Source organism: Ursus americanus, chromosome 21 (assembly GCF_024610735.1).
Source record: "Ursus americanus isolate L20-20 chromosome 21, mUrsAme1.1.p, whole genome shotgun sequence".
Classification (NCBI taxonomy): Eukaryota; Metazoa; Chordata; class Mammalia; order Carnivora; family Ursidae; genus Ursus; species Ursus americanus.
The window spans coordinates 7,714,449-7,732,003 of NC_142147.1; the positions used below are offsets into that span (position 1 = coordinate 7,714,449).

Consider the following 17,555-nt stretch of genomic DNA (forward strand, 5'->3'; position numbering starts at 1 on the left):
AAGTTTACTGAAACAAAAAAGGAAGCTTGATCATACCACTCCTTCCCCTCTTTTTGAATCCCTTTATTGTTTTCCCCCCTCCTCCTCAATTTGAGCAAACCTGTGACTTCTAAGGTCGTGTCTTGTCCGAATCATTTCTCACTACCTGATACTCTAGACTTTGCCCTTCTGTTAGTCCTCAAGTCTGCCGTGCTTTCATCCTGCCACAGGGCATTTGCACATGCTCACCCCTCTGGTCCAGGGCCCCATTGAGACCTACTTACCCTTTAGTTCCAAGTTTGAGTGGTGACCCACCCACCACCCATCCAGATCTAGGGCTTTTGTCTACTCTACAGAATTGTATTTCTTTCCTTCAGAGCACTCGTTTTCACTTGCTGTTATGCATTCATAGAGTAATTTGACTGCTGCTGTGTCTTTCCCACTAGCTCATATGTTTTAGGAGGTCTGGCTATGTTGTTTTGCACTGTGTCCCCAGGACCATGCCTGGTACATAGCAGGTATCTGATAACTATCTGTTCAGTGAACATAAAAGTTATCGAGGCTATAAAACTTCATTCTAATTAGAGTACATTGTGAAAGGCCCGGATACCAAACTAAGAAATTTAGTTTTTTTTATAGGCTGCAGGAGCCACGGAAGTGTTTTGAGAAAAAGAGCTAAGTGAACTTTGTTTAAGAGGTCTATGGAAGTGGAGGTGGAGAGGCCATCAGGGAGGCTGTGGCGGGGTCCAGACAAGAGACAGTGCCCACAGAGGGACAGCGGCCGTGTGGGGAAGCCGATGTTGTGCCACAAGCAGCCCCCACAGGCCAGCCTGACAGTGACCTCACAATCACCCTGCAGACCTCCCATCCTTGGAGGCCAACATCCCAGCTGCTGGCCTACATCTGCCTTTTATATCCACCTCCTAAGGGCCACCCCCTGCCAGCCGAGGTCCTCCAGGCCAGCTACTAGAGACAGAGGGATCGACAAAGCAAGAGAGTGCCACCTTCCCGCCCAGCGCACAGCCAGGACTCCAACATGACAGAGAACTCAGAGCACCTAAAGGACGCAATGCCCATAGAGAGGAAGTCCACGTGGAGGACGGCCGAGGAGAGGCGGATGTCCGACCTCACTCGGGTGCTGGAGTGGCTGGAGCGGAGGCAGGGGAAGAAAAAGCAGATACAGGCTTCCCAGGTATGGACTGTCCGAGCAAAACTGTGAGGCTGTTGGACTCAAGATTATTCCAATAGGGGAGAGATCGAACTTGACTCTCAGAAAACAGAAGGTGGGAGGAGCTTCAAGCACTGGAGTGAACTAGTAGAAAAATCCTGGAGGAGAGAGGGGACGTTATCCATGCGGTTAGGCCAGCTGTGTTTGCCAATTGTCACTCAAGTAGTTAGGCTCCTACCTTCCCACAAAGACTGGGAGGACAGGGTGCTATCTTTCCTGATGATTACGCTTTTTTTTTTAAAAAAGATTGTATTTATTTGACAGAGAGACAGCCAGCGAGAGAGGGAACACAAGCAAGGGGAGTGGGAGAGGAAGAAGCAGGCTCCCAGCAGAAGAGCCTGACGTGGGGCTCGATCCCAGAACTCCGGGATCACGCGATGAGCCAAAGGCAGACGCTTAATGACTGAGCCACCCAGGCGCCCCCTGATGATTACGCTTTTTTTTAAAAAAAGATTTTATTTACTTATTTGAGAGAGAGAGCATGAGCTGGGGGAGGGTCAGAGGGAGAGGAAGAAGCAGGCTCCCCACTGAGCAGAGAGCCCTATGTGGGACTTGATCCCAGGACCCCCAAGATCATGACCTGAGTGGAAGGCAGATGCTTAACCCTCAACCGACTGAGCCACCCAGGTGCCCCCTGAGGATTACATTTCAAAGGGATGGCTTCCAGGTCCTTGAGAAAAACATTCCTGGATTATAAAACTGGCAAGAGGCTAGGAGAAGATTTACATCTCAAGGGGGCAGACAAAGAATTTACAACTGCCAGTTTTTTTAAAGGAAAAGAAAAGAGAAGTCATGGGCCTACAGACAGGGAGGAACATATCAGGAGCTTAATCAAGATGAGACGGGCATTAAAGCTGTCTTGATCAGTGTTCCAGAAAAGCTCAGAGGTAATAGCTTCTCAGATCTTGGTGGTGGCAGAATGGGTCCTCCCCAGTGTCCCCAGACACTTCCATCCTGACGATGGCCCCAGGGCCAAAGGGTGTTCGGTCTCCACCGGCACTATGCCACTGGGACGCCTACTAACATACTTCCCCCTTTCTACCCTGTATCACAACTAGTTCTCATCCACAGGTCTTAGTCCTATGGGGCTGCGATAATACAAAACCATAGCCTGGGTGGCTTATAAACAGCAGAAATTAATCTCTCCCAGTTTTAGAGGCTGGCAAGCCCAAGATCAAGGTGCTGGCAGATTTGGTGTCTGATGAGGGCCCATCTCCTGCTTCATAGACTTTTTTGCTGTGTCCTCGCAGTAAGAAAGAGAAGGGAGACCTCTCTATGGTCTCTTTTATAAGGTCACGAATCCCATTCGAGAGGCCTCCACCTTCCTGACATAATCACCCCCCAAAGGCCCCCTCCTACTACCATCACACTGAAAGTTAGAATTTCAACATAGGAAGTGGGGTGGGGGGGGGACACAAACATTCAGTCTATAGCACCACCCTTCCCTCTTTCTGCAGGAGCTAAGACAATCAGTTTTGCCTCAGTTTCCCCCAGAGATCCCCCAGGCCCATCATCTATGGAAAATCAAGCCATGCCCTTAGAAAGTGGTCTCCTCCGTAAAGGATGCCACCTGATCTTGAATTCCCCAGCCCCCAGGGGAAAATGGGTGAAAAACGGCATTCCTAATGACAATGCTAATGTTTATTAAGCACTTACCACGTGCCAGGCCCTGAGCTCAGCGTTACACACGAGTTATCTTGTCAACTGATCCCAGCAGGGCTACAGGGTAGGCACCATGCTTACCCCCCAGCGCCCGGGCAGTGATAAGGAAGCTGAGCGAGGGGTAGAGAAGTCACTTGCTCGATCTCACAGAATGAATGAAGGGCCAAGCCAGGGCTGCAAGCCAGATTTACCCCGTTCTCAAGCTCACGGGCTTTGTCAGGTCAACTCCCTGTAGTCACCTCCACTTTCTCGGCTCCAACCACTGAGGCGCCCCCTGCCTTTCCAGAAAGCTCCCTTCTGCGTATATGCTTACTTATCATTTATATTCAGAAAGATCTGAAGTGCCAGTTCCATTAAACGTACTAAAACACATCTGATAGACATATTTTACATTCAGGCGCTCATGACTGATGGATAGGCTACCCCCTGCCCCCCAATCTGACTGCTGGGTCGCTCAGAACTCAGTACCAATCACAGACATTTACATTCACTTCAATGATTAACATGCATCTCTTCTCATGGAGATCATATTCTAATAACGTTTTCACAGCTTTACCTTTAATGTGGCTTTTACTGGAAATAATTTTGGACTCAGGAAGGGAACAAATTTAAATTGAAAATACAGTGAAGTGGCGCCTGGGTGGCTCAGTCTGTTGAGCATCTGCCTTCGGCTCAGGTTATAATCCCAGGGTCCTGGGATCCAGCCCTGCATTGGGCTCCCTGCTCGGGGGGAAAACCTGCTTCTCCCTCCCCTGCTCTTGTAGTCTTGTGCACTCTCTCTCTCTCAAATAAATACACTTTTAAAATCTTAAAAATATATAGAAAATAAATTTTCAAGCACCATTATCCCTCCCAAGGGCACCTGGATTTGGACTGAAGCTCTTGTGATTCCATGGATGGTCTCAGCACAGGTGGAGGGGGCCCTTTGGTGTAGACAGTTGGAGGGGTACTAACCGTGGCCTCCTCTCCCTTCTCCTGGCATCCGCACAGGGATTCATTAATTTCCCAAAATAACCCTAGGAGATAGATCCTTCTCTTCCCTCCATCTTCAGAGAAGGAAACCAAGCCACGGTTTCTCAGCCACCGAGCAATCGAGCGGGATTCCCACCAGGCGTCTGACCTGGAGACCAGTCCCAGCCGCCATGTCCCCACAACCATGAGCAGCACCCTGCAAGTGGAGACCCAGTCGATTCAGCTTCCTTGAGGTGCTTCGGCACCCCCACCCCTCCTAGATGAGCCTGGAGGCCCTTAGGTGGGCCCCTCCCCCATGGACCCTGGAGCTCCGTAACAAAGGCGTCCTCCCTGCCTGCCTGGTCGAGGTAGAAGGCCAGGCAAGCACCCAAGGAAGTCCCCCGATGCCAGGAGGAGCGCCCAAGGAACGGGAAAGGCAGGATGAATTGTGATGACAGACAGGATGGGGAGGGCTTGGGAGAGGAGGGAGCTCTGGGGACGGAGGGACTGTCCTGGCTGGACTCTGAGACAAGGTGGCCTTCCTGTGGTTTCAGACTGGAGGCCGTGGCAGGGAAGTCACAGCTACACAGGCCATTTGGGGGCCGGAAGGAATTCCTACCAGGCTGGGGAGAGGCTAGGAGAGGAATTCCAACAGGTCCTTGTGTAGAGGGTCTTAGGGAGCTCATGGTGGGTTCTGAGGTTGGGAGGGACCATCAGACCCGACGTTTAGAGGTTGTTCTGGGAGCAGTGTGACATTACACCAGGGCCTGTCTGGAGACAGAAGAATAATTCTGGGGGGTGGGGGGACAGAAGTCCCAGAGTGCGGGCCAAATCTGGAGGTGGGGAGGGGGCAGCTCGCTCACCAGAGTGTCGCCCCTCTGTGGGGACACCAGGCAGCCACAGGGCAATCCTCTCTGTCTTTTCAAGCAGAAACCCAAGGGGATAATGACCCCTGAAACAAATGGGAAGGAAGGAAAGAAAACCCAAAGCACCCTGAAACAGAGGAAAGGAAACCGCCAGGTGGCATTTACCAACCAGGTAACAAGGCTCCACGCACAGAGGAGGGGAACCCACCCTGCTCCCGCCTAAAGCCTGGCTACACTGTTTAAATTGAAGGCTCCTGTCCCACACTGACACCCAAATGAATCACCTGCCCCCTTCACCCCTCCAGCCCCCACCCCACACACTGCCCCGTGCGGTGGAGACTGGCACTCCTGCCATGGAGGGTCCTTCTTCCCAAGTGCCTGTCCCTCCTCTCACCGCCCCCCACCCCACCATTCAGGAATGCCGGCTGAGAGATGAGGACACCCGGGCCTCCCTGCCCCCTGAGGGCTGTGGCTTCCGTGGCCCCTTGTGGCCTCCCTCTGAGATGGGGGGACTGAAAGTGGGGAGTGGGTGAGCAGGCACCAACCCGCCATCCCGGCCCCCCTCCCCTGCCCCAGGGCCCAGGGTGGCCCCTCCTTTGGCCCCTTTGCCTGCCTTTCAGCAAACCCTTGTAATCACTCATTTTGAGGGTGGAGGAGGCCATGCCAAGGCCCGTTCCTCGTGGTTTAACTTCTCTCCGGCTCCCCTCCCAGGCCTCGGGGCAAACCGCCAAGAAGGACAGGGACCCTGCTGTGCACGGAAAGCTCAACCGCGGGGACCCAAAGGGAAGACGCCTCAGCATGGTTCCCGGTAGCTACACCAGGGATGGCCCCAGGAAACCCGGTAAGGGAAGCATCTTGGTCCTGGGGTCCAGAACCGTCCCCGGTTCTGGCCTCTCAGAGGGACAGGAAGCTCAGGCCGGTCTTAGAGCAGTGGCACCCACATCATCCCGGCTGCTGTGCACCGTCGTGGAGCCCCACGTGGCTCTTTAGCGGTCACAGCACAAGCAGGAGGGCAGGTGGGCTGGTGTCTAGGCTCCGCCCACACTTGGCAGTTCTCTTCTCTGGGTGCAGCAGGGTGTGCCCCCCAGTTCCTAAAGCCGGTGGCAGCAAACTCGTGAGCTCCAACTTGTCTAATTAGATACTGTGACAAGGTCAGCGTAGCACATGAGGGACCGCACCTGCTGGCCGAAACCTGCCAGGTGTGACTCACACCCAGGAAGAGGCAGGCTGAGGTTGGGCCGGATCTCCAGTTCCCAGGGCTGCCCGAGTTCGAACCTTGGCTCCGCTGCTCTGTAGTGAACTCAGAAGAATCTAGGGTGAGTCAGCCACTCCATCTCTGGGGTTCAGTTTTCACATCTGTAAAATGGGACAATAGCATGACTTGCCTCCCAGTCGAGTTTCGGTGAGATGAGGCATATAAAACATCTAGCCTGATAATGGTGGCAAATAGCTATTTCTAAGGGAAAAAAATTGCTAAATTGCTCAGGTGGGCTGGACCATGGTGTTGGAGAAACAGTTGCATTTCTTGTGCCTGGCTTCTTGGAAAGGAGGTGTGTGGTCAAAGGTGGAAGGAATTCCAATTAGCCCAAAGGAGGAGTGGGCAAAAGTTTTGGAGTAGGGGCCGCCAGTTCTCCTGCATAAAGCTGCTCCCATCATGCCCAGCAAAACATCCTCCCCCCCCCTTCTCATTTAATACACCAAAGCCGTTGAAACCAAACTGCGCTCGCTTGCCTGTCAGATTTAAATATGATTGGCTCTAAATGCCGTGCAGGATTCTGGACTGAATCCTAGAACAACACTTCAGTGGGAAAACTGGCGAAATGCAAAAAAGCTGTTATGTGCCAATGTTAATTTCTGAGTTTTGACAAATGTGCCCTGCTTGTGTAAGAGGCTAACATTCAGGGAAACTGAGCGAGCAGTGCCCAGGAGCGCTCTATACCATCTTGGCAACTCTTCTGCAAATCTGAACTTACTCCAAAATAAAAAGTTTATAGATAGAGATACGGATGTGGATGTAGCTATAAATATAGATACAGATATATAGATAGATTGCCATATGCCCTATGGGAGGCCTTACACATTCCCCAAGTCTTCTGTGACTCCCATTGCAAGTCTGGCTCTGTGGTCCGAGTTCAGCCGAGCCCCTGAGCATCTGCAGATCTCGATTCCAGTGGTTCCTCCCTGCTCCCTGCTCCTTGACACTGCACACACACACAGACCACAGCAACGTTTCCTTCCTTTCCCCCCAAACCTCTCACGTGAAGCTTTTGTGTGTAAACAGACTTTACTGAAGGTTTGGGGCAATGAAGGGAAAGAATTTAATGGCAGAATTATACAGAAAACAAAAGAGAAGTTGATTACAAAACCCCCTTAAGAGTTCTTCCAAATCCTATGTCCCCTGCCACCAGGAGGTGGTCCCTGAATACATTTGCCTGCAGGGGGTCCCCTCCAGCTGTTTTGCTCACCCCTGCACTGAGCCCAGCCAGGCACCCAGGGTATAAGATTTAAGGAGGCGCTCGCTCTCTGGTACTGACTCTGCGCTTGCATGAGCCTGAGAGTGAACACCTCCTTAAATTTTGCTTCCCCCCCCCAACTTGGTCTCACTCTAGTCCTGGACCTGCCTAACTCCCACCTCTTCCTCTCTCTGTTCTCTCCCCTCTCCTCCATCCTCTGCTGTCCTCACCCCACAGCTCCCATTGGCTTGTTACCTGGAAGGATCACTTACTTTTCTTTGTTTCACTGTCTTAGTCAACACTCAAAAGGAGTCTATCAAGTTATTTTCCTAAACAAAGGCAGTTCCTTCCCTAAGAGAAACTGACTTACCAGCTGATTGAATAATCCTTTTTCATAACACTGCACAAAAATGCCAGCAGGGCAGACTGACTTAGCAGTTCTTTGGTTCTCTGCAGTTTCCCCTGCTACCCGCCGCCCCAAGACAAAAACCCACCCTGTTCACAGAGGGGACCTTTTTTCCTATCTAATGTAATACAACAAATGGCCACTGGGGGGCAGCAGGTGACCGGTTGCAGCAGGTGCTCAGAGGCACCCAGGAACCGCTTGGGCATCCAAGTGTGGCACCCAGGAACTGGGTCAGGGCTGCATCTGAACACAGCAAGGGCAGCTTCCCGTGCAGGCCAGCAAGAGGCCTAACACGAGTGGGCAGGATCGGGTTTTGGAGTCAAGTTCAAGACAAAGCAGCCCCTAGGAAGGGCATGGGGCCCGTTAAGGGCTATGGCAGGAGTGCACGACGAGATACAAACAGATCAAGGAGGGGTATTCTAGACCAGGACTTCTGGTTCTGGCCTCCCCAGCCCCACTCAGTCCCTGAACCATCGGTGTCCTGGTTTCCCTAGCAGCAGAGTAAGCTCTTTGCACTCCTGATGGGACGTTTCTCTGTGATCCGGGGAGCAAGGCTCTGGGAGGCAAGACCCTCAGACACAGCACTGAACGCGGCCACTCGGTCTGTACAAACACAACAGCTCCCACTCGGCCACATGTGTAGTGTTGTGACGGCCACAGGATCAAAATCTGTGAAACATGGTGTGTCCCCCATGAGGGACAGATAACTGTCTCCAGCTCCAGAGCCCCAACTCTAATAGAACACAGCAGTGACAGCCCCAAATGCGGAGCACGGTGTTTTCCAAAGCCGACCATTTCATCTTGTCCCCTCTCCCCATTTTCACAGAAGCTCCCATTCACTCCTATTACCAGCTGAAACGTCAGGTCCATCCCGCTGCTGGCCGCCACCCTGCCGTCAGCCTCTGCCACACTGACGCTGTGTGCCATGGGCCACTCCCCTCTCCCTACCACCTCTCCTCCCTCGAATTTCCTGCGAACAGCCTTTTCTGTTGCCCCTTCCTCTTTGGCCACTCCCCTGGCCCCCCTCCGAGGGCCACCCTGTTGGTTTTGAATTTGTAAAATGTCACTCCAGCGTTGGGCCAGCAAAAGATGCTGGGAAAGCATCGGAACACAGTTCCAAAGTAAATCTTGGTGACGTCTGAGCAGCTAGATAGAAAAGGGGCGTTCACCTGGCTTCCTCTCCCTGGGCTCCTGCGCCCCGGGCATTCTGTAGATGGCCGCACAGGAGTGCATCCCTGACGCGGAGGTCTGGGGGCAATAATCACCCTCTGTCTCCATGAGTACAGAGGGAGCCCCTGGGGTCCCAGACACAGCCCGCTAGAAGCCGAGCTTACCTGTTCAGCCGCAGACTCGGGAGTATGTGTCATTTTTGCTCAGATGGTAGCCAGGATGGGTGCCCAGAAAAAGGGACCAGCAACCTAGGTTCCCATTTTCCTGGATCCACCACTAATTAACCCTGGCGTCTTGGGGACACGATTTCATCTCTCTGATCCTCAACTTGCTCGTCTGTTAAATGGGCATGATATGGCTGTGAGAGCGTAGTGCCTCCCTCCCTGGAAAGCTCCTTCTACACGGCCTGGCACATAAGTCACTCCCTAAACATTAGTTCATATGTTTAATGATCATTGCCATTTATATGACTGTTGTTCTTTCCTACGTGAGACCTAGCTTGACCCAGAGGGTGCTTGGAAAGGCTATGGTTCTTTCTCCGAGGGATCTCCCATTTGTGTTAATGAGGCTATGCAGCTCATGATTCTTCTGGAACATAGCACCAGTTTCCACTGTGCATAAACAGGGACTGCTGAGGCCCCCTGGTCAGGGACCTGTCCGTGCAGAGCACCAAAATGGGCAAACAGAGTCACAATTCAGCCACGCATTCACATGAGACCTTGGGCAAATCACAGCCTCTTTCCAGGAGGCTGTTCCTCCATTTATATAACTGGGGGGGAGATCTAGACGCATTCTCCCTAGACTTACCCCAGTAAAATTCCTGAACTTTATTGATGAAATCTTGCGGGTTTACAGGAAGAATGATTTACTCACAAAAGAAAAAAAAATGCTTAAGGTGACAGCAGAGGCACCGAACTAGGCAATAATTGGTTTAAAAAAACAGAAGGGGGAATGAACCTTGAGAGACTATGGACTCTGGGAAACAAACTGAGGGCTTCAGAGGGGAGGGGGGTGGGGAAATGGGACAGGCCGGTGATGGGTAGTAAGGAGGGCACGTATTGCATGGTGCAGTGGGTGTTATACGCAACTAATGAATCATGGAACATTGCATCAAAAACTAGGGATGTACTGTATGGTGACTAATATAACAAAATAAAAATTATTAAAATAAAATAAAATAAAAAATAAAGTCAGAATCTAGGGGCACCTGGGTGGCTCAGTCATTAAGCGTCTGCCTTCGGCTCAGGGCGTGATCCCAGAGTCCTGGGATCGAGCCCCACATCAGGCTCCTCCGCTGGAAGCCTGCTTTTTCCTCTCCCACTTCCCCTGCTTGTGTTCCTTCTCTCACTGGCTGTCTCTCTCTCTCTCTGTCGAATAAATAAATAAAATCTTTAAAAAAAAAAATCAGAACCTAGATACACCTAAAATCAGGTTTAATATAGAAAGATGGAAAACAAAAAGATAGGCCAAGAGGAAACGTGAAATGCAAACAGATGAGGTGGGATTAAGGCTAAAAGAAACAGGGTAAAAGAGGGGTATTTTTAAATGTTAAAGAGAATAAATAGTAATCACAAGCCTACATGGACCAAAAAATACAGTAGCTAAATAGGTAATTATTGAGAACTGCAAAAAGAACCTAATAAAATTCAGTTACAGTGGGAGATTTTAATACACCTCTTTTAGAATCAAATAAACATAACTTTATATTTGAATAAAGAACGCATTTTTATGCGGCCAAAGAATATCTACAAAACTCATCTGCATATTCACTGCTAAGAAAACATTACCTTTCAAAAATTAAAGATTTTAGGGTGGCCTACATTATCCTGAAGCAATAATTAGAAATAAAATTTAAATTAAAATATATTCCCAACTTAACAGTCAGAAATTAAGAAATACACTCGTAAAATACTCTATATCAGAGAAAAAAAAAAACTCATGAAAATAAGCCTGTTTCTTACTATGGGAATAAAGGCGAAATCTATCCTCAGAAGAAAATTTATAGTAACACCTAAAATTCTTAATTCCTGTCTTTATAACACAAAAAAACACAGAAGAAAAAATGAATACTTTTAGCAATTTATTATTTATAATAAGATAGGAGGAATCATTAATATGAAAAAGAGAGCTTTCATTCATTAAATACCAGCTGAGATTAATGAAACCCAAGATAAAAACTACTTAAAAGTGTAAGCCTTAAATCCAAAGTTAGCTTTTTGCAAAAGCAAGAGATGAATAGTGTGAACTCCTCATGACCATTGTTAAAAAGAAGAGTAAAGAGGTGTCTGGGTGGCTCGGTTGGTTGAGCATCTGACTCTTGATTTGGGCTCAGGTTATGATCTCAGGGCCGTGAGATCGAGCCCCGCATCAGGCTCCATGCCCGGCAGAGAGTCTGCTTGAGATTCTTTCCCTCTCCCTCCCCCTCGACCTTTCCCCCTGCTCATGCTATAAATAAATAAATAAATAAATAAATAAATAAATAAATAAATAAATAAAACCTTTTAAAAAAGAAGAGTAATAATGTGCAAGATTTGGCATGAGAAAGAACGCGTGAGCAAAGATGAGAAATACGTGAACGGAGCTGTACTAGAACACTAGATGCATCTTTCTCCGATATATTTGAAAACCCAGAAGAAATAGATCATTTCCTCTCATACCATAAATGATTAAAATTGACATAATAAAGTTGGAGAGAGCAATTTCTTTTTTTTTTTAAAGGCAGATGTGCTGTTTTCTTTTTTAAAGATTTTATTTATTTATTCGACAGAGATAGAGACAGCCAGCGAGAGAGGGAACACAAGCAGGGGGAGTGGGAGAGGAAGAAGCAGGCTCATAGCGGAGGAGCCTGATGTGGGGCTCGATCCCAGAACTCTGGGATCACGCCCTGAGCCGAAGGCAGACACTTAACGACTGAGCCACCCAGGCGCCCCGAAGAGAGCAATTTCTGAAGTAAAAATGGAAAGCTGGTTGGCCCTTTCTCACAGAACAAGTCACCAGGACAAAAGGCTTCACACCAGGTTCTATCTACCTTTTCAAAAATGAGTAATCCCCGGGGCACCTGGGTGGCTCAGTCGGTTGAGCATCTGCCTTCGGCTCAGGTCATGATCTCAGGGTTCTGGGATCGAGCCCCACATCGGGCTCCTTGCTCAGCCAGGAGCCTACTTCTCCCTCTGCCTCTGCCCCCTCCCCCTGCTTGTGCCCCCTCTCTCTCTCAAATAAATAAATTTTAAAAAAATGAGTAATCCCAATGTCACATCAACTATTCCAGACCATATGAAACACATGCACGTCTGCATTAATCCAACAGGCCATCAGAACCACAATATTAAAATATTTGCAAAAACGTAATAGAGATGTAAAAAATATATTAAACATTTTAACAAATATACCAAATGTATGAAAACATATCAGTGTATGAAATCGATAACATGCCATGACCAATGGGATTTCTTTTTTTCCTTTTTTTGAGAGAATGAAGTTTATTTATTTTTTTTTAATTTTTTTTCTTTCAAGATTTTATTTAAATTCAAGTTAGTTCACGTAGAGTGTAGTATTAGTTTCAGGGGTAGGATTTGGTGACACGTACGATTTCTTACAGCAGGTTAGGAATGGTTAGGTTATCACTATCAGAATATCTAAGAACATAATTTATTCCATCAATAAAGGAAAAACCATACGAGCATGTCAGTAAATGAGAGAAAAGCAAAAAGTAGAATCAAGCAATTATTACTAATAAAAACTCGATGTAAACTAAGAATTAAACTCCTAATACTATAAAACTTACCCAAATAGTGGCAATTATCATTCTAAATGATGACATGCTAATTATTTTAATTAAAATCAGGAACAAAATGAGGCATGACTGCTATCAGCATTATTGACATTGTGTTAGAATGTCTGTCAAATGCAGTATGTCAAGAAGAGTATATGATTTTGCTAAATGTTAGAGGGAAGGTATTTTCATTTTTCTCCTGATATTATTACATATCTGTAAAACTCAAGAAATTCTTATTAGAAAAAAAAACACACTGTAACACAATAGCCTTTTCTCTCTACTAGCCCCATTTCCAGAAATGGAAATAGGAAGAAAATATCCCATTCTTATCAGTAAAAATCTATAAAATACTTAGTGGTAAACTTAGCAAGAAGAAAAAAATTAAGTTCTCTCAGCACCAGCCCCCACAGTATTTAATTCAGTACAAACTCCATATTTGGGTAACATCAGACACTCACATTTGATTTCATATATTTGTGTCTTTTTTTTTTAAGATTTTATTTATTTATTTGACGGAGAGAGACAGGAAGAGAGGGAACACAAGCAGGGGGGTGGGAAAGGGAGAAGCAGGCTCCCCACTGAGAAGGGAGCCTGATGAAGGACTCGATCCCAGGACCCTGGAATCATGACCTGAGCCAAAGGCAGATGCTTAACGACTGAGCCACACAGGCGCCCCTGTATTTGTGTCTTTGTTCATGCTGTCTCCCCGCCTGTACTTGCTGTTCCTCCTGCCTGCAATACCTTTCTCCCCTTTCATCCAATAAATTGCTTTTCCTTTAAAAACCCCATCTTACCCAACCAAACAAAAAAAATCATCTCAAAGTTGATCTTCGATAGCTTCCCCTAGCTTCCCCTACCTCCTCCAGGCAGAGGTTCCCTTTAGGGGAGGAGGGACAGAAGAGAAGATGGAGAGAAGGGGACAAAGAAGGAGGGAAGGGGAGGGAGCCAAGGAGGCAGCGAGAAAGGAGGGAGGTAAAGACGTGTGAGAATTAAACCAATGCTCAGAAGAGCCTTGAAGAGGGGGCGCCTGGGTGGCACAGAGGTTAAGCGTCTGCCTTTGGCTCAGGACGTGATCCCGGTGTTCTGGGATCGAGCCCCACATCGGGCTCTTCCGCTATGAGCCTGCTTCTTCCTCTCCCACTCCCCCTGCTTGTGTTCCCTCTCTCGCTGGCTGTCTCTGTCTCTGTCTCTGTCAAATAAATAAAATCTTAAAAAAAAAAAAAAAGAAGAGTCTTGAAGAGCCCTCGAATCTCAGAACAGGTGTTTGTTTGAAGCCTGGGCCATCCTGCTGGCCTCCCCCAGTTTCAGCCCGTCCTGCCTCTCCCCTTCCCCCAGCTCTAACTCCCTGGTGACATCTGTCCGATTTCGATTTCAGAGCTCGACATCAAAGATGCCATCGCCCTGGAGTCCGCCCAGCGGCCCCTGACCTACCGCCGCCAAAGCGCCCTGGACCCCATGTTGCAGGAGCCGCCCGCCTTCGGCGGTCGGAAGTCGACCCTCCTGAGAGACTGGGTGACCAGCAGGACGCCCGAGGTCTCCTACGAGCGCAAGCTGAAGAGCCTCATGGAGAAGGGTGCCGAGCCCAAGATGGAGCTGGTGAGGATGCTGAAGCCCGAGGAGGTGCTGAGCTGCCGGTGAGTGGGGTGCCCGGGGGACAGGCTTTGGTCCCCGCTGTCTGCTGCACACACCTGGGCTGAGCCTGCACGAGGGGAGGGCGGCGGTGGCTGGACGGCTCTGCCTTTGTGTCCTGGAGGGCCGTTCCCCAGGTTCCTCGGCAGCCTCCCCGGCAGGTGGACGGGCTCTGGGATGGGCACGCCGTTTGGGTGTTGCCATTTGGATGCCACGCCTTTGGACACTGGCACCACCCTTCCAATATTTCCGTACGTTTCACAATAGAAACCATGAATATTATCCAAAAAGAAGGAATGTGTTGTCTGTGGCCTATCTTTAACAGGAAATCCCCCTAAGAGCCTTCACATTGTGGTGTGGAGTGCCTGGTGGTCCTCGCCACCATCGCCACCATCGCCGGGGGCCATCTGCTCTGCAGGTGGGGGTTTAAGCTCCCGGAGGTGCTGTGAACAGAGTGTGAAGCCGTTCAGTATCACTGCTCTTATCAGAGGTCTTCCTTCTCCCGTGCTGTCTTATTTATCGGGACCTGCCGCTTTCCAAGTACCCCTCCCAAGCCCGGTGCTAGCTTTTCCCGTAAAGATGTGACTGACAAGGCTCAGAAACTTCACGGACAACAGAATAATGTGGATGTCCATATAGACAGAACAGCAGTGTGCTCCTCTGTAGGTTTCAGACAGCCTCAGATGCCTGGCATCCAGCGACCCCGTTACGAAGTCCTGCTCTGCTCCCCGACTGGCTGAGAGATGGATGGGTAGAATGGCGGCCTCCCCAGCCAAAGGGGGCTTCTTGCTTGACCTCTCCCTGGATGGATGACTTTGGCAATGGCTTTCAGTTTGACAGGGGGATGCTCGTTGGCTCTGGTCAACAGACAGCCTACCTGGGCTTTAGGGTGGGCAGAAAAGAGATTTGGACAGGGCCCCTACCCTCCAAAGAGGGAGAGAGAATATTTGGAGAGATGGCATTGAACAAGACAGAAAAATATCCAAGGAAAAGATGAAGTTGTCCAGAATGGAATCTTCGTGAGTGCTCACATAAACACGTGTGTGAGACCCTCCAGGGCTGGGTTCAGGCAGAGAGGGAAGGAGCAGACCCTGCCTGGCGCTGTCAGAGAAAGGTAGTCTAGACACAGGGCTGGGGGGTGGGGTGTCAGATGGCTGTAAAAACAGGTAAGCGCCGGGTAGATCTTGACGGACAGGGGAGCCATTCCCAATGGGTTGAAAACTCAGGTTCTATCAATAGGCAGCTCCTCCCCCACCCTCTGTAGCAAAGCAACCCAGCAGCAGGTGGCCTGAGTAGGGGACCCACCTCCTTACACTAAAGCTGGGGACAAGGTCAAAGCCGCTGGTAGAATAAGGAGCTCGGAGGAGAGGACAGCAGATACTCTCTAGACCACACAGTGTCGATGGGATCAGTTCCACTCTCCGGTGTCAGTCAGAATTGTGGGGCTTCAGCTAAGATTTTAAATCAATGGCCTGGTTTTTTAATTGCTTGAATATTATTAAAAGAAAAGCCTCCCTTTTCCTATGATTTTACCCAGCTTTTATTGCCACTGTTCTGTATTTCGCCCAGGCCTTGGCAGGGCTGAGGTCACGCACAGCTGTTCGTGATGGAAGCCCTGACAATTGCCTCTCTCCCCACGTGGCATCGAGTCTCACCATCACCGTGGTGCACCTGCTTCCGCCCCAAGCCACGTCCTTTGGCAGGAGCGTCCTTGAGATGGAGATCCCATTATCTGCTTGACCACTCCTCGGTTAATGGAATCGCCCCTTTCCCTGTTGTGGATAATCCCGAAATGAACACTTGCATTTATACAGTTTTTCATTCCATTGACTTCTCTCCTCAGGATTAGTTGAAGGCCCCAGTGGAGTTCCTGAGTCAAAGATAATGAAGGAAATTGGGGGGGGGGGGGAGGGGGGGGGGACTTGTGGGGGCAGGGATGATACCTGGCACATATGTTGCCAAATGAACTTGCAAGAGTTCTACCGATAAAAACTCCCACCGACTCCTTAGGGTGTCCCACTCTTTTCTAGGATCTCTGTCAGCTCCAGAAATGTCTGCAGAGCCAGTTCCCGTGCAAGATCCCACAGGGCTTAAATCTAAGCTCTTTTCAGTACGGTGACGCTGCGCTCAACTGAGCTCTCTGGCCTTGTCTCACACAGATACCTAAGGCTATCCAAGAACAACATTCGCACTTTGCTCAAGCTGTGCAGAGACGCAGGCCTGAACGTGGACATCCACCCCCACATGGTCGAAGGAGAGATAGATGCTAAAAAGGTGTTCGCCTCAAACCCCAGCGTGGCCCTCTAGGTCACCTCAGGCTCCCTCTGCCGTGGGGACCTCGGCCCCCAGACGGCATCCTCTGGTATGCCAAGCCTAGGCCTCCAGACCTGGGGTGTCCCTTTTAGACACTAGCCATCAGAGAACAAGGCTAAACTGCGTGGATCATCGTGCGAATGTCGCCTTTGTCCTTGACCCGAGTCAGAACCAACGTAGGGGGATCGGTGGATCTTCTCCCCACCAAAAGAAGACTCTGTAGAAAGGCCTTCTTAGAAAAGAAGTCTTAGGAAGGAGAAATGGAGACCCAGAGTCCCCAGAGGGACATCAGGAGGGGCAAAGGGCTCAGAGGCTGGTTGGGGACACACACACCACAGGTCTTACACCCCACCCCACCCCTGCCCATGTGGGACCCTGGGGAGCTGAATGCCACACCTTCACGGGACCGCTTGGTGCTTCCAGACCCTCAAGGGGTGGGGGGTGGGGGGCTGCTGTGGGAGCCTCACCTCTCAGACCCCAGCTGCTCCTGCAGAGTCTGGGTTCAGGCTTCCCCCGGGGTTCAGCAGAGACCCGAAAAGAGAGGGGAAAGGAATGCACAGGAGAGACCTTGCCCCACCCCAGTGGCTAGGGTCCCCTGGGTGCTCTGCTGGGGTCCAGGGGGCTTTCCTGTGTGGACTCCACAGGCACAAGGAGCTTCCAACTCAGCTTCTTGACGTTCTGACGAAATAAGCCTCCAGTGAGCTCCAAGATGCATAACTAACATTGAGAAAGTGACAATTGTGGTTGTTTATCAGGAAAGCAAATACAGGGGCACCTGGGTAGCGCAGGTGTTAAGCGTCTGCCTTCGGCTCAGGGCGTGATCCCAGCGTTCTGGGATCGAGCCCCACGTCAGGCTCCTCCGCTATGAGCCTGCTTCTTCTTCTCCCACTCCCCCTGCTTGTGTTCCCTCTCTCGCTGGCTGTCTCTCTCTGTCAAATAAATAAATAAAATCTTAAAAAAAAAAAAAAAAAGGAGAGCAAATGCAAAGCCACCCAAAGCCAGGGTCCCGTGGCGGACAGCCCCACCCGCAGCTCGGTCTGCACTAGTACTTGACAAACTCGGAAGTGGCCTCGAGATTACATTTTCCAGCAGAATTGTCACCAGACACAGGCACAGACAGATA

At 49.8% G+C, this 17,555-nt stretch overlaps 1 protein-coding gene across 3 annotated transcripts; it reads left to right on the forward strand.

Annotated features, from left to right (window-relative positions):
* The first annotated feature begins 940 nt into the window (after positions 1–940).
* C21H16orf78 (chromosome 21 C16orf78 homolog) lies at positions 941–16,426 on the forward strand. 3 transcript variants are annotated; one of them, XM_087853345.1, is made up of 5 exons: positions 941–1,171; positions 4,748–4,857; positions 5,385–5,527; positions 13,866–14,124; positions 16,279–16,426. In XM_087853345.1, exons 1-5 carry the CDS (start codon positions 1,016–1,018, stop codon positions 16,424–16,426), a joined length of 816 nt encoding a protein of 271 aa, XP_087709471.1. In that variant the 5' UTR covers positions 941–1,015. The 3 variants fall into 3 exon arrangements, with proteins under 3 accessions (XP_087709471.1, XP_087709470.1, XP_087709469.1); XM_087853344.1 differs by having other exon boundaries at positions 1,016–1,171; positions 4,748–4,858; positions 5,398–5,527; XM_087853343.1 differs by having other exon boundaries at positions 1,016–1,171; positions 4,751–4,862; positions 5,390–5,527.
* Positions 16,427–17,555: the final 1,129 nt, after the last annotated feature.